Source organism: Sciurus carolinensis, chromosome 1 (assembly GCF_902686445.1).
Source record: "Sciurus carolinensis chromosome 1, mSciCar1.2, whole genome shotgun sequence".
Lineage (NCBI taxonomy): Eukaryota > Metazoa > Chordata > Mammalia > Rodentia > Sciuridae > Sciurus > Sciurus carolinensis.
The window spans coordinates 86,444,911-86,467,261 of NC_062213.1; the positions used below are offsets into that span (position 1 = coordinate 86,444,911).

At 37.5% G+C, this 22,351-nt stretch overlaps 1 protein-coding gene across 9 annotated transcripts in view; it reads right to left on the reverse strand.

Moving 5' to 3' along the window:
* Positions 1 to 22,351, reverse strand: part of Spidr (scaffold protein involved in DNA repair) — a 434,237-nt gene that overhangs the window by 16,848 nt on the left and 395,038 nt on the right. For 6 of the 9 annotated variants that reach the window (XM_047546455.1, XM_047546285.1, XM_047546761.1 and 3 more), the window contains 5 exons: positions 12,701 to 12,788; positions 11,392 to 11,535; positions 11,239 to 11,298; positions 2,185 to 2,395; positions 1,292 to 1,447 (listed from right to left, as the gene is read on the reverse strand). In XM_047546455.1, the coding sequence (XP_047402411.1) occupies positions 1,292 to 1,447; positions 2,185 to 2,395; positions 11,239 to 11,298; positions 11,392 to 11,535; positions 12,701 to 12,788 (659 nt within the window). The remainder of the gene's footprint in view (positions 1 to 1,291; positions 1,448 to 2,184; positions 2,396 to 11,238; positions 11,299 to 11,391; positions 11,536 to 12,700; positions 12,789 to 22,351) is intronic. The other 3 variants (XM_047546929.1, XM_047546379.1, XM_047546844.1) reach the window with 1 other exon arrangement.

The window sequence follows — 22,351 nt, forward strand, 5'->3', positions numbered from 1 at the left end:
TCACAGCCTTGTTTATAATTTCAAAAGCACAGGAAGATTTTGGATGTCCATCACTGATGGAATAGTTTGTTCATAAGTGACTCCTATGTGACTGTGAAACTCTTACAATAGATCTCTATTTCCTTGTGCAGACATTCTGGATAGAATATTAAGTGAGGAAAGCAAGTGACAGAACAACATGTAGCAAACCAACCCAACCTGCACACACACACGTACTCCCTCTAAAGCAGGGAGTCATGTGCTTCATGTGACATTTGCAGCTCCAGACCCATATATCCAATCAGTTTTGAAACATCTTACATGTAATGAAAACACCCAAACTCTCCAGACAGAATGAGACAGTTCTGCCTTATTCAACATGTTCTGCTTTGACAAACAGCATTACCATCACTTCCTCGCTCAAGCCTGAAGCTTAGAGGTAGCTGCATAATCCTCTCCATCTATCTATGCCCTCCATTCAACCCAATTCATCAATTTCCCTCCTAATTAAACCTACTCCTGGATTTACTTTTATATGGCTGCTACAACTGCCATCCTTGTCCCTCCATCTGCTTTGCAGGGATGGATGGACCATGTACTTTCTCTGTGGATGACAGAGCATACTCTCTCTTTTTTTTTTTGGTACCAGGAATTGAACCCAGGGAACTTTACCACTGAGCCAGATCCCCAGAGCCCCAGAGCTTTCTTATATTTTATTTGGAGACAGGGTTTCACTGAGTTGCTTAGGGCCTCACTAAGTTGCTGAGGCTGGCTTTGAACTTCTGATTCTCCTGCCTCAGCCTCCGGAGCTGCTGGGATTACAGGTGTGTGCCACCATGCCTGGCCAGAGCATACTCTTAATTGGTTTTTCTGGTCTGCTCTTAGTCCCTCCATCTAGTTGCCTATCCTGCCTGCTCCAGGGCATCCCTGGCTTACCAGCTCTCTCCTGTCCGTTACCTTTATTTATAAGTCCTGTTTCTTGCTCCTATCCCTGCCATAATTTGTCCCACCCACTCTTCAGATCTCAGTTCAAGCTTTTTATCTTAAGGGAGCTTTCCCTGACCTCCCCAATAAGGCTAGTTACTGGAAAATGGAGCACTTGAAATGATGCAGTCCTATGTTTATTTAAGTGTGAGAGTTAAGAACCTCTTCTTATTTTGTTCCTTGTACATCCCAAGTAGACTCAACAAAAACTTATTAAATAAATGAGTAAATGAATACAAAAATTATACAATATTTAAGACAATATATGAATACAAAATGATACAACATTAAGACAATAAATACTATTTCTGATGAGATGGCTGCCCACCTTGAACACTGCAAATGGAATTAACAGGTGTGAGGGAGTCCAGTTCATCCAGTATCACTGGGCCAGTCAGCTCACAGGAGCCAGCACCAGAGGCCACACACCCAAAGGGTTTTTGAAGCAACAGGACAGTCCGTTCAACACAAACAATCTGACCTGCTAACAAAGAAACTTCAGATTATTGAAGTGTTGAAAAAAAAATGTGACTTCTCCTGCCAGTAAAGATAGTGTGATTTCCATCCTCCCAAAAGTGATGCAAGTGTAAGGGAGCAGTTGTGGGGACAGTCTGTACATAATGCCAGGTCACAGCTGGGAGGTCGATTATATACAAGAAACTGCATTAAGTAATATCGAGGAAAATGGACCCAGTTTTCTCTCTTTTGGAAAGGGATTTATACATATAGAAGTAGCCTCCAGTGAGAGAATCTGGAAATACTAATTTCAAATTTAATTTGGAAAGGGTAAATTGTGTGGTATATAAAATTTACTATGTAAAAAATACAGTTCAGGCAGGATTTTAGTTTGACCTCTAGGTAAAAATGGTTAAAAAGTATATACATTTCTAATGTTGTAGGTTTTGGTTTGTTTTAAAAAGTTATCATCCAAATCATGACTTCAAGTGGCTTCCATACCACTACAATCATGGAGTGACTAATGGGATCTCTACAGGCATACTAAAACCTTGGGAGTGTTGGTTGTCCAGGTAGTTACGACAGGGATCAGCAAAAGCCTAAACTGGCCTCTCCATGTTATCACAGGGCACAGGTCATGTCTGTTCTGGGCTATGTGATGGTGCCAGCAGTGCTGAGTAAAATGCATTTGGAAGCCATACGGAGATATCCTATGGGCACTGATCAGTCACCCCCGTCAAATCTGTGTAGAAGAGGCAAGCACACCCTGATCTCGGAGAGCATCCCTGAAGAGGATGCTATGAGGTGCAGCCACAGAGAGTGCTTCTAGAATTTCCAGGCCCAGGACACATGAGGGGGTCACACAAACTGGCAGAATTTTGGGGAGGTGGTGGTCATTCCCATCCTTTGTTTGCAGGGTGATGTCAGTCACCAACAGCCAAATCTCCCTTTGCGCCAAAAGAAGCAGACTCTTCAGCTACAAATTCAAAGTAAAGACTATTAATTATTCTTATATTCATAATTAATTTTTAAAAGCTATAATCTTAGGTGATCATTAATAGTAACAATTTGAGATATTATTTCAAAAACAATTTAAAAAATACAACAGGAGTTTGGGCATAGTAGCAAATGTCTATAATCACAGTGACTCAGGAGGCTGAGACAGGAAGATTCCAAGTTTGAGTTCAGCCCCAGCAACTTAGTGAGATCCTGTCTCAAAATAAATAAAATAAAATAAATAAATAAATAAATAAATAAATAAATAAATAAAGGACCGGGGACACAGCTTAGTGCTGAAGTGCCCTTTGGGTCAATCCCCAGTACAAAAACCAAACCAAACCAAACCCCCAAAACATACCACAGACTTAGCCCACTTTATCACTAGCCCCATTAACATACTGTATGCCCAACTGTGCACCTGTTTAATGGATTCCTTTGCTGGGATACAACCCACACTTTGCAGGTAGTGCTTTACTTATCCTCTGACCTCCTCAGGTAATTTATTGTTCTTTCTCTCTTATTCTAAGTTTGTATACCTAAAATATTATCTTCTATCAAGAGCATACACATTCTTCTCTTAGAGTAGCTGCCAAGTTTCCTGAGGGTTAGGAATAGAGCTCACTCACCATCGGCATTTCTGTACAGGACCTTGGTATAAAGTAGGGGTCATAATTTTTTTAAATCTGTAATAGCTTTTATTTTTTCTTCTTTTTGTCTTCTTTCCCTTTATTATAATTTTTTTCTTTTTCGTTTTTTTCTTTATCTGCAAAAGTTGTAAGATCCTTCCAAGTTCCATTGAACTGGCAGTCTTCACCTGCCTATTGGCCAGGGCCTAGGACCTAATAGATGCAAATGGACCAAAGATAGCCAATAGGGCTAGGGCCTGAGGGCATGGTTAGCTGGAAGTTCAGCTGGTTTTGCTGGTATAGACTATGTAGTGAGACTGAGAATTACACGTGGTTGGTTAACAGGACTTAACAAAGGTGAACCTCATGGTCTAGAGCTGTGGATTGGGGTGGAGAAGGTAGCCTATATGGTTGGAAGGTTGATTATATACAGGAAACGGCATTAAGTAATACTGAGGACAATGAAGCCAGTTTTCTCTCTGTTGGACAGGGATTTATACATATAGAAGTGGGGAAGACAGGAGTAAATTCTGTGGTAATGGTCGGTGATTAGAGGTGTTGGTGTGAAACTACAACTCTAAATAGATAGGAAATAAAGAAGTAGATATGGATATGAGCGTGCATGCATGCATCAATATACACAGATCTGTTTCCTTGCTTTATTCAATGAGAGGACCCACAAGCAATGACATCCCAATAGCAGCAAACCTACCTAGAACCTAAACATTGGCTTCTAAATACCATTTTCCATTGAAATCAAACAGGGCTCCTTGAAATGAGGGCTGGTTCTAAGGCATAAAAAGGCAAGATGACTCTGAAACATCTTATTGTGTCAGCAATAAGGAAGGACTCAAAGAATGATGGGAACATGTCTAAAGGGCATAGAAGCCAACCTAAATCTGGTAAAATTTGAGCATCAAAATGAACAATCGTAACGGATTATAACTTATTGAAAAACTAATCCATTGATCCGTACTGACATAAATGACTACAGAAATAAATCAGTGAAATGAAAAGCTCCTAATCACAGCAGAATGCCAGTTAATAAATGTAGAAGAAATTCTAGAATTAGAAATTAATATTTGACCAACATCAGATTATAATAATTAATTCAGGTAAGAATCGCATTGGATGTTAAAATAAGGATAAAATTTGATAAGACATTTACATAGTCTCAAAGTATCTCTCCACAAAATACTTATTAATTAATAAGTAAAATATTTATTTTTTAACTTGAAAGTGGAAAACCATGGAAAATACCATCTTGATCAATTGATAAAATATCACAGTTCTTTCTAGGACAAAACAACTAAATAGTCTCTTGATAGGAACACAGTATTTTTATATAGTATTTCTGTAAAGGATGTGTAATTCTGAATCTGTTCAAGAGACAGGATCAAAGACAGGATCAGCTTAAACTGCGAGACATTCTACTAAGAAACTAGTTTATTATATTTTTTAAAAAATGTCAAGGTTGGGCTGACAATGTGGCTCAGTGGTAGAGCACTTGCTTGCATGTGCAAGATCCCCAGCATCACTAAAACAAAAACAAAGAAGTCAAAACATAAACAAAGACAAAGAATTATTCCATTTAAGAAAGATGAAAGAGATATCACCTAAGCACACTGCATGACCCTATATCAGAATCTGGAGTTATAAATGTTATTTTTACAACAATTAGCAAAATCAAAATTTAAAAAATTGGAAGGTATCTCAGGAAGGGTAAAGATTTCTACAAAATTATTAAAGGATGGGAGTTCTGACACTCTTCAAGGATTTTAAATACTCTATAAATACTTGGGATTTGGCCTATGGTCTATCTTTCCAGATATTTATGTACCCAAACCTTCTAACTATCAAATTATCTCTATTATGGGAGTATGAACAAAGTCAGTAACAATAAATCTTTTTATCTTCTAAAAAAGATACTAATAGCCAATTATTTAAAGCAGAGCTATTACCAAATTCTTGCTAAAATTGCCAAAACTCAGAAGCAAACAAGATGTCCTTCAGTAGGTGAATGGGCAAATACACTTTGATATACCTAGACAATGGACTGTTATTCAGTATTAATAAGAAATAAGCTATCAAGTCATGAAAAGATACAGAAACTTAAGTGCCTACTATGAAGTGAAAAAAAGGTAGTCTAAGAAGGCTACACACTGTGATTTCAATAATATAACATTCTGGAATAGGCAAAACTATGGAAAGAGTGAAAAGTTTAGTAGTTGCCAAGGGTTTGGGGGAGGAAGAGATAAATAGAACACGGATGACTTTTAGGATAATGAAAATACCCTGTATGATATTATAATGGTGCATACAGGTCTTTATACACTTGTGCGGTGCAAACCCACAGAATGTACATTAAGAGTTAACCCTAGCAGGTGCAGTGGCACATGTGACTTGGGAGGTTGAGGCAGGAGTTTGCAAGTTCAAAGCCATCCTCAGCAACTGAGCAAGGTCCTAAGCAGCTTAGTGAGATCCTGTCTCTAAATAAAAATAAAAAGGTCTGGGAATGTTGGCTCAGTGGTTAAGCACCACAGGGTTCAATCCCTGGTACAAAAAAAAAAAAAAAAAAAAAAAAAAGTTAACCCTAATATAAACTATGTACAATTCTGGTGGGGAATAATGATAAGATGGGAGGCTATATTTCTGTAGGGTAGAGCATACAGGGAAATCTTTCTGTACTTTCCTTTTGATTTTGCTGTGAAATCAAAACTGCTCTAAAAAACAGTCCATTAAAAAATTCATGTAGACCTATGTAACCCAGAAAAATGTATACAGAAATCTATCATGTTAATAATTAGGTGAAAATATCATCAATGTTATACAGATTTATCAAAAAAAGAGATCTCTTCCACACAATTATACACAATTAATTTTTGAGAAAGGTGTAAAAGTAATTGAAAGCAGGAAGGACAGTTGCCATATTAGCAAATATGTTGAAACAACTGAACACCCTTAGGTGAGAAAAGGAACCTTGACCTAAACCACACATGTTGTAAAAAATCCAAATGAAAATGTATCATGGACTCAAAAGTAAAACAAACAATTAAGGGGTAGGGTTGTGGCTTAATAGCAAAGGACTTGCTTCACTTATGTGAAGTCCTGGGTTTGATCCCTAGGACCATGAATAGAATAGAAATAGAAATAGAAATAGAAATAGAATAGAATAGAATAGAATAAAATAATAAAATAAAATAAATGACTTTGAATCTTCTAGAAAAGAACACAAGAGACAAACTTCTGTACTTTTGCCTAGGCAAAGAGACTTGGCATCTCAGACTTGACAACAGAAGCCATTTTGGTAAATTTAATCATATTGAAATTAAAAACTCATGCTCTACAAAGGTTGTAGCTCAGTGGTAGAGTGCTTGCCTCATATGTGTGAGGTACTGGGTTTGATCCTCAGCACCACATAAATAAATAAAATAAAGGTACTGTGTCCATCTACAACTAAAAACAAAAATTAAAAAAAAAAAAAGCTGTTAAGAATGAAAAGACAATTTATAGTTCCTAAGAAAATATTTGCAAATCACATATCTGACAAAAGCTTTGTATTTAGAATACATGAAGAACTTTAAAATTCAACAGTATACTAAAAAGTAATCTAATTAGAAAATGGGCAAAAGATATGAAGAGATATTTCACCAAAGAGGATAGAATAAGAATGGCAAATAAACACATGAAAAGATAGAATGAATCTGACTTATTACCCTATGTACATATATGACTACACGACCAGTGTAATTTTATATCATGTACAACTAGAAGAATGAGAAATTATACTCCATATGTGTATGATATGTCAAAGTGCATTCTACTGTCATGTATAACTAATTACAACAACAACAACAGGGCTGGAGAGATAGCTCAGTCGGTAGAGTGCTTGCCTTGCAAACACAAAGCCCTGGGTTCGGTCCCTAGCACCGCAAAAAAACAACAACAACAACAACAACAAAACATGTTCAACATCATTAGTCCTCTGGATGAATCTCCAGAGAATTATGTTAATTGAAAAAAGTCAATCTCCAAAAGAATCTGTTATTGGTTGAACTGTGTCCACCAAAAAAGATTTGTTGAAGTCCTAAACCAAGTACCTCTAAATGTGACCAATTTAGAAATAGTTTTTGCAGATTTAACTAAGTTCAGATGAAGTCATTAGGGTGGATCTAATCTAACATGACTGGTGTTCTAAAATAGGAAATCTGGACAGAGACATGGAGAGGGAAGATAGCACAAAGACAAACAGGAAGAAGATGGCTGTGTGACTAGAGTGATGTGTCTATAATTCAGAAAATGCCTAGTACTTTCAGGAAGCAGCAGGAGCTAAAAGGGCAAGGAAGATCCTTCCCAGGACCGTCAAAAGGACCATGGTCCCGCTAACACCTTGATTTTAGATCTCTGTGTTGTTTTACGCTATCTGGTTTTTGGAACTTTATATGTCAGTCCCAGGAAACTAATATAGATACATAGTACACAGTTCTATTCATAAAATAATGACAATGATGGAGAACACAGTGGTTACCAAAGTTAGGGGTAGAGAAGGGAATGGGAGTGGCTATAAAGGGATCATAAGGAAATCTGTGATAATGGCACAGCATTTGTGGCTTGGGGATGATTATCTAAGGCAGTATAACAAAACTGCACAGAAGGGTATGTGCGTGCACACACACACACACACACACACACACACACACACTCTTATGTATGACTAGAAAAATCATTTTGAATCAGCTCTATGGATGTGTCAGTGTCAGTTTCTTGGCTTTGTATTGTGTTTATTGTGGGTGTGGAATATTGGTGGGGAGGGTACATGGGCCTTCCCCATACATTTCTTGCTATCTACTGTGAATCTACAATTACTTCAAAAGTAAAGAAATCTTCAACTTTCATGGTTTAGTCATTAGTATAATGGAAATATGACTGGACATTATTTAATGACTCAGGTTCTGCTAGTGACTCATGATGCCATTTAAGACATCAATTCTCACCATAGAGGGTATAAGGAATTGGTTTAACCATGGGCAGACCCAGGACAGCTTCTTTCAATTGCTCCCTGGGGAAGTTGGTTTCTGGTGATTCTCTGTACAATAAAACCAAAATATAGGAGCTATAAAGAATTTTAATATATTAAGGAATCTATTTTTTTGGGTTCTATGTTCTTGACTAGTTCTTGACCACAGTACCACCAATTCTGAGACACACACACTCATTGAAAGTCAAATCTGCCACACCTGCATAATAAAAGTCCATTTCTTTTTTTTTAATTTGTTCTTTTTAATTATACATGACAGTAAAATCTATTTTTATATATTTATACACACACAGAATATATCTTATTCTAATTAGAATATCAGTCTTGTGGATATACACAATGTTCAGATTCACTGTGGTGTGCTCACAGTCACACCAATGTTTATAGCAGCACAATTCACAATAGTTAATTTATGGAACCATCCTAGGTGTCATTCAAAAGATGAATGGATAAAGAAATTGTGGTATATATACACACTGGAATATTACTCACCCAAAAGGAAGAATGACTTCATGACATTCACTGGTAAATGGATGGGTCATGCTAAGTGAAATATAGGAGTCAATCAGTGTATCTTCTCCAGTCCCCTGAGGCAGGGCCCTTTTATCCAGCAGGATGGATGATGCATAGTTTGTCTTTATCTGCCCTTGCACTCCACCTGGCTTGAGTAAGCCTTCAATACTTATTTTCCTTACTTTCAGCCTCTGGTCTCATCTGGAGGGCCTCAGGCAGGAGAACATGCCATCACAGCCTCTGAATGCTGCTGATGCCTCTGAATACCATATTCAAACTCCAGTGTAAATGGTGCCTGCATAGTGAACCTCACCTAGCCTTATAGTCTGGAATGTGCTTTGGAATAACAGGAATGTGCCAAATGCTGGGCATGTCTTTACATACTGAGCATTCTGCAGACACATGGAGGACTATAAAATCTGCCTTCAGTTTGCTTCAGATTTGGAAAGAAAATGGTCAAATCATGTGGTCAAATGTCATCCCCATTCGCCCTTTACCCCTGCCTGCTGAGCTGGATGCTGGGACAGTTCTCAAGGAGCCCAATGTATAATTTGTAGAACTGGGGTCAGGAAACTATGCCTCTTGGGATAATTTGGCCTCTACTTGCTTATGTGGGGCCTGCAAGCAAAGTATGGTTTTTACATTTATTGAAGAGTTTTACACTTTTAAAATTGACAACAAATCATGAGAATATTTTGTGACCCATTAAAACTACATGAAATTCAAATTTCATTGTAAATAAATGTTTTTGGAACACAATACTGCTCATTCACTTACGAATGACAATATGGCTACTTTTGTACTGCAAGGTAGAGCTAATTGTTACAGAAACCACATGACCCAAGAAGCCTAAAATATTGATCTGACCCATTATAGGAGCAGTCTGCACACTCCTGAAGTAGAAGAGGAATAAACTGATATATCACACTTATGATAACCCAATTTTCATGATTTTTTATATATCCAACTCATCAATAACGCAATTAGAAGTTAAGAAGCATATTCTTTCAGTCATCATATAGCTCTTCCATTGCCTATTGCCTATAAATGATTAGAGACAAAAAAAAACATTGTTTAAAATAGATATCCCTCTGGGCACGTTGGTGCACACCTGTAATCCCAGCCACTCGGGAGGCTGAGACAGGAGGATTGCAAGTTTAAAGCCAGCCTCAGTAATGGCAAGGGGCTAAGCAACTCAGTGAGACCCTGTCTCTAAATAAAATACAAAATAGGGCTGGGGATGTGGCTCAGTGGTTGAGTGCCCCTGAGTTCAATCCCCAGCATATCCCCACAAAAAAAAAAAAAAAAAAAAAAAAAAAGAAAGATATCCCACAGAAAACATCTCCAGGTACCTTATTGTATAAAAGAAAGGTCCCAACCCAGGCAGCTGAGCTGCAGCCATTGTGGCCATATACAAAGCATGCATGATTCTTAGGGATTTTTTAATTTTTATTTTTCTGTGGTACTGGGAATTGATCCCAGGGGTGCTATACTACTGAGTTCATCCCCAGTACTTTTCATTTTTAAATTTTGATATAGGGTCTTGGGAAGTTGCTGAGGCTGGACTTCAACTTGAGATCATCCATCTCAGACTCCCAAAATGCTGTGATTATAGGCACGCACCACCACTCTTGGTTAGATTCATATAAAGAGTGCAGGATGCCATGAGATCTGGCATTTGCTTTGGAATACTTCCACAACAAAAAGAAAAGCCAGGGTGGTGAGTATCAAACCTTTATGACCAAGTATAGTTTTGTTAAAAGATAGTCCCTGGGGCCAGTTCTGCACTGTGCCACTTCTGTCCTGGGTGGTGTTGGGTGCCTGGCTGGTCCAGTTCAGACTATCTACCCAGGCTTCAGCTTCCTCCATAGGCAATTTCCTGGCATTCCAACCTGCCTGGTTACGGAGCAGTGGTCTTAGCCCCAGGGCCCTGTTGGCTTCCCTTGCACACCCTAGGAGCAGTTCTTAGGGTGTCTCTTATTCTCTCCCACAATGCAGCAGAGGCACTGGAGCATATAACTCATGAGTGGACAAGAGCTTAACAGATAGGATCATCTCTGTGTCCCTCAGACGAGTAGACTTATGGGAGTGTTCCTTTGTAATCCAAGGCCCAGGGTGATGTCTTGGAGAACTTAGTTCATATATTCAGATTGCAACTTTTTACCTTGTCCACTCCTAGCAAATTCTTCTAGGCTGCCATTTCCTAGAACTTCCCAAGGCCTTGAAGGGACCATAGGAAAGGGGACTCTTCCACCATAGAGGAGTCCCAGAAGTGTTCCCAGAAGTGGCTGAACACAATCTTAAGATTCCCAATTCTACCACATAATTGAGGTTTCAACTTCTCTTTCCTTTTTTCAACCTGCCTACATGTCAGAAAAGAACAAATAATATAGGGCTAAAAAGCTTCAGGGGCAGGATTACATCTGGGTTGTTTTATACTCTAGTACTTGGTATGATAGCTAGTAGTTCACATATCTGTGCTGGAATGAATGTACTACACTACTTCAGCTGGGTCATACTTACCTGGCTTTTAAATGTGCTTTTGTATTTTGACACTCCATTAGTTTCTAAAAGATTATTCTTTTAATAAATGTATAGCACCTTATGAGAGAGGGAGAGGGTTAGGGAGAATGAGAGAGTTACCTGTGGTCTTTGATAAATCACTCTGGCATAGAAACTGCAGCGGGCACCCAGATTGTCAGTCTGCAAAAGCATTGAGAAAGACCGGGTAACATTATCCAAAGCACATAACCATGGCAAAAGTACTAAAGAACTTGTTAGAAACAAAGATGTTACCTGGAGAATATCTCTTAGGCAAAGGAGAACTGGAGGCTGGTAAAGCTTAGAAATGGGGTCTCCTTCAATCATATCAATTTGTCCAAGATTGGGATGAGCTGAGAGGATGTAACAGAAGGAAGGAGGAGGCAGATGAGTTTTTACCTGTTTAAAATGAAGGCAAAAGCAGAACATGAATGTATGGTTAAAAGACTCAAATACATCATTCAAATATATTCGTATATATATATATATATATATGCTTATAAATGTGTACTCTCTCTGTAAGGTTGTACAAGAAGTGAGTTACATTCTTACTTTTGGGACCAAGCATAAGAACTTCTGTATTTCTTAATTTCTTACCAATTTAAGATTTCATTTTAGAAATCTATTCTTCAGAGTATACTGAAAATACCATTTGGAAATCACTTGCTGTTAAATGGGCTTTTTTGGGGGAGGGCGGGGACCGGCGACTGAACTCAGGGGCACTCAACAACTGAGCCACATCCCCAGCCCTATTTTGTATGTTATTAAGAGACCGGGTCTCACTGAGTTTCTTAGCGCCTCGAAATTGCTGAGGCTGATTTTGAACTTGAGATCCTCCTGTCTCAGCCTCCTGAGTGGCTGGGATTACAGGTGTAAACCACTGTGCCCTGCTTAAATGGGCATTTTTGACACCTACTATTAGACTGACAGGAGAGGTTCATCAATGTAGCACTCCACTAAAGTCAGCTACACAAAGATGGATTCCTTTTTTCAGCTTAGGGAGTTATGACCCAAAGCAACCACTGTCTAGACCACTGGGCAAGGCCCAGGAGGAAGAGAAGGAAGAACTTTTTAACCCATTTTCTGCCTTTCAGCTACTATCATAAATAATTTGATAGGGCAGGAAAATGGACATTCCCAGCTACCCTCATGGTTGCAGGAATATTTATAGATTCCATTGTATTCCTACTGTAAATTGGTAACTGAGTGCTGGTTTCATTAGTGATTACAAAGGGTGGGAAAATATTGCCTGGTTTAGTATGAGGCTAAGACCCTGACTGTTTTAATAGTGTGTGAGAACTACTGTTTAAAAATTCGTCATAATTTAACCCGAGAAGCATACTGTATAGCATGAAATGGAAAGCAGCCAGAGATTAGGCTCCAGAAAGAGATAAGAGAATCCCAATTCCAGTCCTAGCTTGTATTCATATGTCACCACAAAGGGCCTAGGTGCAAAGGGATCTTGTTGCCACTGTGGGGTCATGCAGGTATAGTGAGGGCACCTGGCTTGGTGGCTGGCAGGAGGCAGCCTGAGGATGGGGGAGCTCCCCCACGCTGTGCCTACCTCTTCACAGGGCTGGCCATGTCCAGGTGATTTCAGGGGTATTGCTGGACGCCATATGGTGTCAATCAAACTGAAGAGCCCTGGTGTCCTGAAACAAGAAAACGTTGTAAAAATTATTCATCATTAGCTGGAGTGCAATGACACAAGCCTATCATCTTTGCTGTTAGGGAGGCTGAGGCAGGAGGATCAAAAGTCTGAAGTTAGCTTAGGCAACTTAGAGAGATCAAATTTCAAAATAAAAAGGGCAGGGGATGTAGTTCAGTGGTAGGTAGAGTGCTTGCCCAGCATGTGTGAGGCCCTGAGTTCAACATCCAATACCACCACCACCAAACAAAAATACCAACAAAACAAAACAAAAACAAAAACAACAAAAAAGTATGACAGATGAATGCAAGAATATTCTTTTTTGTGTGTGTACAATAGAAAAAAATATTAACAGGGGGCTGGGGATATAGTCCCTAAGTTTGATTCCCACCTCTACAAAATGAAAACAAACAAACAAAAAACCTCAAGAAACGCCAAAGCAACAATTTCAAGATAGTGACAGATTGTTCATCAATCTCCCTAAATTTTTGTAGTTTCTCACAAAGTGCTCTGTGAAATTCACTCCACGAAAACAGGACTCTGCTCAGTGAGGGTTGCTGTGTGTAGTATGTTTGAGGCGTGACTGTGGGCTCTCATCCATTGTTGATGGAACTTTAAAATGCTATAGGTCCTGGGAAACTGAAAAAAAGACATCTGTGATGTCCTGTAAAAACAAAGATTCTTTAGGTTATAATCAAGAAACATTTTTTGGTATAATCACTAATAATATCTCTTGGAATTTGCTTTAAGAAATGCTGTTCTATGACAGTCTTAGAAGAGTTCGATTTGAATTCAAGGATGCTTATTTAGAAGATGCGAAGTGGCTAATTTTTTAAGGTTTGGACAGTTGACCCTTATTATTTTTTAAAATGCAGAGCCTAGATAAGAATGAGTATATGTTAAATAAAAATCTCTTAAAAATTAGTTTCTTTACTATTTTTTAAAAGTAGAGATGGTTCAGATGGCTGTTGTTGCTTTGTGAACTTGAGTCTTCAGCTTGGGTAGCTCAAACATTCATTCATGTACCTCTGCTGAGGACAAACTTGGTGCTGAAGTTAACTTTTGGCACAAAGTGTATGTTCTCCTCACTACATTTCATTCCTTATTATTCGTTTCTGCATAAGGTTTCATTTTGTTATAGAAGAAACATTCTTTTAAAAAGCCATTCCTTTATTTTTTTTTATTTGTTTGATTTTTGCAGTGCTGGGGATAGAACCCAGAGCCTCTCATATGCTAAGCAAGTGCTCTATCACTGAGCTATATCTCCAGGTCCCCTTTGACATATTTTTAGACAGCAAACAGGCTGTCTGATAGGGACAGTCCACCTTATCTTTTAAAAAGTTAATAGAAGTTTTAATTTAAAAAGTTAGTAAAATGAATGTTTAAACAGAGAAAAAGGACATACAAATGAAGTCCATATGACTACAAAATGATTAAAAAATTAGGTTGGAGGCTGGGGGTGTAGCTTAGTGGTGGAGTATGTGATTAGTATATGCAAGGATTTGGGTTCACTCCCTAGCTATGCAAGAAAAAAAGATGTAACAGCATTATGCCAGAATGAATTTCTTGGGATATACCTTTATTTGTAGACTGCATGATAAATCTGCAAGATTTGGAACTTTAAATTGTGACAAAAATAGTTTACAGGTATATGATAGAATTCTGTCATTCTTATCTCTGCATTTGAAAACTGAAGCAGACAGGATGAGAATCTGGTTCCCCAACTGCTCCCATTTACAGGCTTCGCAATGGTCGCAGCTCTCTGACAGCAGTTCCTGGGCAGATTCCCTTCCAGATGGCAAAGGTGGAATAGGTCAATATTGCTGATCATTATGCAGGGAAAAGCACCACAGGTTCGCCTCACCCTCTCGGCTGTCTCCTTAAAGTGAGTTGCATGTGATAAGCCAGAAAAAAAGAGGAGGACCTGGAAGCAGGTAGGACACATGGAGGAGGATGGCACAGGCATTTTGTACAGACTGGGAGCCTCATTCATGTCCTCACTTGAGGCTTGGGCAGAAGGCACAGGCTGAAGGAAGTGGCTGCTTCAGGAAGTAAGAGGCACAAGAAGGGGCAGGAGCAGGCTAAACCCACACAAGCTTCCCTAAGCACCAACTGGGAAAACCGAAAGCTTCTAAAGTCATAATTGTATTTATAGTAACCAATATACATTTTAAAGGGAAAGAAAAAACTATCTGAACACAGTAAAATTTTATTTACCAAATTATACACTTCAAATAGTTAAAATGGTAAATTTTATTGTGCTACAAAATTAAATTTACTGTGAAAAGTCAATGCCAAGTGTTTTGATTAGTTTTCTGTCTAGAGACTGCTGATAGTTCATTTATAAAGCACTTCTCCCTTCTGTGTGAAGTATGATGCAAAAGGAATATCCCAAGTTCTTTATTGTATCACAGGAATATATAGAAATATAACAAGTACAAATCTAATTTTGAAATCTGAGATAATTCACATATCAAAAATTTCACCTATTTAATCATACATTGCTGGTGGGAATGCAAAATGGTACAACCATTATGGAGAGCAGTATGGAGATTCATCAGAAGACTTGAGTGGAACCACCATTTGATCCAGTTATCCCACTCTTAAGTTTATACCCAAAGGACTTAAAATCAACATACTACAGAGACACAACCACATCAGTGTTTACAGCAGCTCAATTCACCATAGCTAAAGTATGGAACCAACCTAGATGCCCTACAACAAATAAATGAATAAAGAAAATGTTGTGTAACTATACACACACACACACACACACACACACGTGCGCGCACATACACACACACACATATATGAATATTATTCAAGTTTAAAGAAGAATAAAATTATGGCATTTGTTGGTAAATGGATAGAGTTAGAGAATATCATGCTAAGTGAAATAAGCCAAATTCAAAAAACCACAGGCTGAATGTTCTCTCTGATATGCAGATGCTAATTCATAATAAGGGGGGGGGTGGTAGGGAAGAATAGAATTACTTTATATTAGGTAGAGGGAAGTGAAGGGAGGGAGAAGGGGTATGGGGGTAGGAATGACAGTAGAGTGAAACAGACATTATTACCTCATGTACATATGTGACTGCATGACAGATGTTATCCTGCAATATGTACAATCTAAAAAATGAGAGATTACACTCCACTTAGGTGTGATCTATCAAAATGTATATATGCATTCTACTGTCATGTACAACAAAACATAACAAATAAAAATTTTTTTAAAAATTCACCCATTTAAAAAGTGTGTAGTAAACTGGTTATTAGTGTGGTCTTAGAGTTGTGCAACCATCATTATTAGTATCCATTAAGCAGTTACTCGTTCTTTTTTTTTTTTTTTTGATGCTAGGGATTGAATTTGGGGGCACTCAGTCACACTGAAACACATCCTCAGCCCTTTTTTGTATTTTATTTAGCAACAGGGTCTTTCCTTGAGTTACTTTGTGCTTTGCTAAATTGCTAATGCTGGCTTGTAAGCCTTAATCCTCCTGTCTCAGCCTCCTGAGCTGCTGGGATTAACAGGTGTGTGCCACTGTGCCCAGCTTGCTCTTTCTTTCCAGTTCCTGGCAATCACTACTTTACTTTCTGTCTTTATAAATTTGCCTACTCTGGACATTTTTTATGAATGGAATCATACCATACGTGGCTTTGTTTGTGTGTGTGTATGTGCATGTGTGTGTGAGAAAGATGGCCTCTTTCCTTTAGCATAGTTTTTGAGGTACATCTGTGCAGCAAGTAACAATACTTTGTTCCTTTTTTGCGGGGTACTGGGGATTAAACCGAAGGGCACTCTATTACTTAGCTACTTTTTACTTTTTTAAAATTGTTTTATTTTATTCCAAGACAGGGTCCTGCAAAGTTTCCCAGGCTGGCTTTGAACTTGTGATCCTCCTGCCTCAGCCTCCCATCACTGGATTACAGGAATGCACCATTATGCCTGGTTACTTTGTTGCTTTTAATGGCTGAATAACATTCCATGGTTTGGGTTAAAGGACATTTTATTCATACAGTCATCAGTTGGTGGACATTTGGGATGTTTTCATGTTTAGCTACTCTAAAAACTGGTGCCATGAACAAATTATATACATTTTTTTTTTTAAACTGGGAATTGAACTCAGGGAACCTTTATCACTAAGCTACATCTCCATACCCACCGCTCCTTTTTTTGTTCCTTTTAAATTTTGAGGCAGGGTCTCACTAAGTTGCTTAGGGCCTCCCTAAATTGCTGAGGTTGGCTCTAAACTGACGATTCTCCTGCCTCAGCCTCCCAAATTGCTAGGATATAGGTGTGTGCCAGCACGTCCGGTTGTACACAAATTTTTATTTGAGCATAAATCTTTATTTCTTTGGGTAAACACCCAAAAGTATAATTATTGGATTACTGGGTAATTGTGCATTTAATTCTTTTAAGAAACCACCAAAGTATTTTCCCATTTCACCATTTTATAGACAATCAGCAATATACAAAAGACCAAGTTTCTTTGCATTCTCACTAGAGTTTGGTGTTATCATATTTATACTTTAATAGTCTTAACAGAACTGTACAGACATCTTATCAAGGTATTGATTTGCTTTTTCCTAAAGGCACATTTTTGAGCTGGGGAGATAGCTCAGCTGGTAGAGTGCTTGCCTTGCAAGCACAAGGCCCTGAGTTCGATCCCCAGTACCGCAAAATAAATAAATAAATAAATAAATAAATAAATAAAGGTACATTTTTTACTTGCTTATCTGCCATTACGTATATCCTCTATGTTCTTTGCCTATTTTCTAATCGGATTCCTTGTTTCTGTGAATGTATTTATTGTTCAGTTTTGAGAATTCTTTACATATTCTGGATATAAAAATACTCAGTTCCATTTTGAGTTAATTTTTTTTTTATACTGGGAATTGAACCCAGGGGCTCTTTTTAAAAAAAAAAATTATTGTAAACAAATGGGATACATGTTGTTTTTGTATATACATGAAGTAAAGGCATACCATTTGTGTAATCATACGTCTACATAGGGTAATGGTGTTTGATTCATTCTGTTATCCCCCCCCCCTCCCCATTATGTGTCATCATCCACTTATCAGCGAGATCATTCGTCCTTTAGTTTTTTGAGATTGGCTTATCTCACTTAGCATATTTTCCAATTTCATCCATTTGCCTGCAAATGCCATAATTTTATTATTCTTTATAGCTGAGTAATATTCCATTGTATATATATACCACAGTTTCTTTATCCATTCATCAATTGAAGGGCATCTAGGTAGGTTCTACAATCTGGCTATTGTGAATTGAACAGCTATAAGTATTGATGTGGCTGTATCTCTGTAGTATGCTGATTTTAAGTCCTTTGGGTATAGGCCGAGGAGTGGGATAGCTGGGTCAAATGGTATTTCCATTTCAAGCTTTCTGAGGAATCTCCATACTGCTTTCCAGAGTGGCTGCACTAATTTGCAACCCCACCAGCAATGTATGAGTGTACCTTTTCCCTCACATCCTCTGCAACACCTGTTGTTGCTTGTATTCTTGATAATCGCCATTCTAATTGGGGTGAGATGGAATCTTAGTGTAGTTTTGATTTGCATTTCTCTTATTACTAGAGATGTTAAACATTTTTTCACATATCTGTTGATTGCTTGTACATCTTCTTTTGTGAAGTGTCTGTTCATTTCCTTAGCCCATTTGTTAATTGGGTTATTTGTATTCTTGGTGTAGAGTTTTTTGAGTTCTTTATATATTCTGGAAATTAGCGCTCTATCTGAAAGTATGAGTGGCAAAGATATTCTCCCACTCCGTAGGCTCTCTCTTCACATTACTGATAGTTTCCTTTGCTGAGACAAAGCTTTTTAGTTTGAATCTATCCCAGTTATTGATTCTTTCTTGTGCTATGGGAGTCCTGTTGAGGAAGTCTGATCTAACGCCAACATGTTGCAGACTTAGACCTACTTTTTCTTCTATAAGATGAAGGGTCTCTGGTCTGATTCCGAGGTCCTTGATCCATTTTGAGTTGATTTTTGTGCAGGGTGAAAGAGAGGTTTAGTTTCATTCTGCTGCATATGGATTTCCTGTTTTCCCAACACCATTTGTTGAAGAGGCTATCTTTTCTCCATTGCATATTTTTGGCACCTTTGTCTAGTATGAGAAAATTGTATTTATTTGGGTTTGTGTCCATGTGCTCTATTCTGTACCATTGATCTATCTGTCTATTTTGGTGCCAATACCATGTTGTTTTTGTTACTATTGCTTTGGAGTATAGTTGAAGTTCTGGTATTGTGATACCCCCTGCTTCACTCTTCCTGCTAAGGATTGCTTTATCTCTTCTGGGTTTCTTATTGTTCCAGATGAATTTCATGATTGCTTGCTCTATTTCTGTAAGGTACATCACTGGGATTTTAATTGGAAGTGCATTGAATCTTACAGAACTTTTGGTAGTATGGCCATTTTGACAATATTAATTCTGCCTATTCAAGAACATGGGACATCTTTCCATCTTCTAAGGTTTTCTTTAATTTCTTTCTTTAGTGTTCTGTAGTTCTCATTGTAGAGGTCTTTCACCTCTTTTGTGAGATTGATTCCCAAGTATTTTATTTTTCTCGGGGCTATTGTGAATGGGGTATTTTTCCTAACTTCTCTTGCTGAAGATTCATCACTTATGTATAAAAATGCATTAGATTTATGAGCATTGATCTTATATCCTGCTACTTTACTGAATTCACTTATGAGTTCTAAAAAATTTCTGGTGGAATTTCCTGGTTTCTCCAAATATGTAATCATGTCATCAGCAAAGAGGGATAGTTTGAGTTCATCTTTTCCTATTCGTATTCCATTAATTTCTTTGGTCTCTCTAATTGCTCTGGCTAGAGTTTCAAGGACAATGTTGAACAGAAGTGGTAAAAGTTCCAGGTTTTAGGGGGAATGCTTTCAGTTTTTCACCATTTAGAATGATATTGGTCATGGGTTTAGCATAGATGGCCTTTACAATGTTGAGGAATGTTCCCACTATCCCTTTTTTTTCTATTGTTTTGAGCATGAAGGGATGCTGTATTTTATCAAATGTTTTTTCTGTATCTTTTGAAATAATCGTGAGATTCTTGACTTTAAGTCTGTTGATATGGTGAATTACATTTATTGATTTCCAGATGTTGAACCAACCTTGCATCCCTGGGATAAAATCCACTTGATCGTGGTGCACTATCTTTTTAATATATTTTTGTACGTGATTTGCTAAAATTTTGTTGAGAATTTTTGCATCAAGGTTCATTAAGAATATTGGTCTGAAATTTTCTTTCCTCGATGTATTCTCTGTCTGGTTTAGGTATCAGGGTAATATTGGCCTCATAGTATGAGTTTGGGAGGGTTCCCTCATCTTCTATTTCATGGAATACTTTGAGTAGTACTGGAATGAGCTCTTCTTTAAAGGTTTTATAGAACTCGGCTGAGAACCCATCTGGTCCTGGACTTTTCTTTGTTAGTAGGCTTTTGATGACTTCTTCCACTTCATTACTTGAAATTGGTCTATTTAAATTGTGTATGTCCTCCTCATTCAGTTTAGGTAATTCATATGTCTCTAGAAACCTGTTGATATCTTTGAGATTTTCTATTTTGTTGGAGTATAGATTTTCAAAATAGCTTGTAATTATGTTTTGTATTTCACTCGTGTCTGTTGTGATATTTCCTTGTTCATTCCGAATTTTAGTAATTTGAGTTTTCTCTCTCCTTCTCTTTGTTAGTGTGACTAAGGGTTTATTAATTTTGTTTATTTTTTCAAAGACCAACTATTTATTTTGTCAATTTTTTCTATTGTCTCTTTTGTTTCAATTTCATTGATTTCAGCTCTGATTTTAACTGTTTCCTGTCTTCTACTGCTTTTGGTGTTGCTCTGTTCTTTTTTCTAGGGTTTTGAGTTGTAGTGTTAGGTTGTTTATTTGTTGATTTTTTCTTCTTTTATTGAATGTGCTCCATGAAATAAATTTTCCTCTAAGTACTGCTTTCATAGTGTCCCAGAGATTTTGATCTTTGTTCTCATTTACCTCTAAGAATTTTTTTATTTCCCTCCTGATGTCTTCTGTTATCCACTCATCACACAATAGTGTATTATTTAATCTCCAGGTGTTGGCGTATTTTCTGTTTTTTATTCTTTCATTTATTTCTAATTTCAATTCATTATGATCTGATAGAATACAAGGTAGTATCTTTATCTTCTTGTATTTGCTAACATTAGCTTTGTGGCATAGAATATGGTCTATTTAGAGAAGGATCCATGTGCTGCTGAGAAGAAAGTGTATTCGCTCTTTGTTGGATGGTATATTCTATAAATATCTGTTAAGTCTAAATTATTGATTGTGTTATTGAGATCTATGGTTTCTTTGTTCAGTTTTTGTTTGGAAGATCTGTCCAGTGGTGAGAGAGGTGTGTTAAAATCACCTAGTATTATTGTGTTGTGGTCTATTTGATTTCTAGAATTGAGAAGGATTTGTCTGACGTACATGGATGGGCCAATGTTTGGGGCGTAGATATTTATGATTGTTACGTCTTACTGGTTTATGCTTCCCTTAAGCAGTATGAAATGTCCTTCTTTATCCCTTCTAAGTTTGGCTTGAAGTTCACATTGTCTGATATGAGGATTGATACTCTGGATTGTTTTGCTGAGTCCATGTGCATGGTATGTTTTTTCCCATCTTTTCACCTTTAGTCTGTGTGTATCTCTTTCTATGAGATGAGTCTCTTACAGGCAGCATATTGCTGGATCTTTCTTTTTAATCCAATGTGCCAGTCTATGTCTTTTGAGTGATGAGTTCAGGCCATTAACATTCAGGGTTATTATTGAGATAAGATTTGTATTGCCAGTTATTTGGCTCACTTTTGTTTTTTGACAAAACTTGGTTTCTCCTTTATTTGACTATTCCTTTAGGCTAGTTCCTCCCCTTGCTGATTTTCATCGTTGTTTTTCATCTCTTCCTCATGAAATATTTTGCTGAGAATGTTCTGTAATGCCAGCTTTGTTTTTGTAAACTCTTTTAGCTTTTGTTTATCATGGAAGGATTTTATTTCGTCTTCAAATCTGAAGGTAAGTTTTGCTGGGTATAAGATTCTTGGTTGGCATCTGTTTTCTTTCAGGGCTTGGTAAATGTTGTTCCAGGCCCTTCTAGTTTTTAGGGTCTGGATTGAAAAATCTGCTGATTTTGGTTTTCCCCTAAATGTAATTTGATTCTTTTCTCTCGCAGCCTTTAAAATTCTGTCTTTAATTTGTATGTTAGGTATTTTCATTATAATGTGCCTTGGTGCGGGTCTGTTGTAATTTTTTGTATTTGGAGTCCTATAAGCCTCTTGTACTTGATTTTTCCATTTCATTCTTCAGATTTGGGAAATTTTCTGATATTATTTCATTGAATAGATTATTCATTCCTTTGGTTTGTTTTTCTAAGCCTTCCTCAATCCCAATAATTCTTAAATTTGGCCTTTTCATGATATCCCATAATTCTTATAGATTCTGTTCATCATTTCTTACCATCTTCTCTGTTTGGTCAACTTTGTTTTAAAGATTAAATATTTTGTCTTCAGTGTCTGAGTTT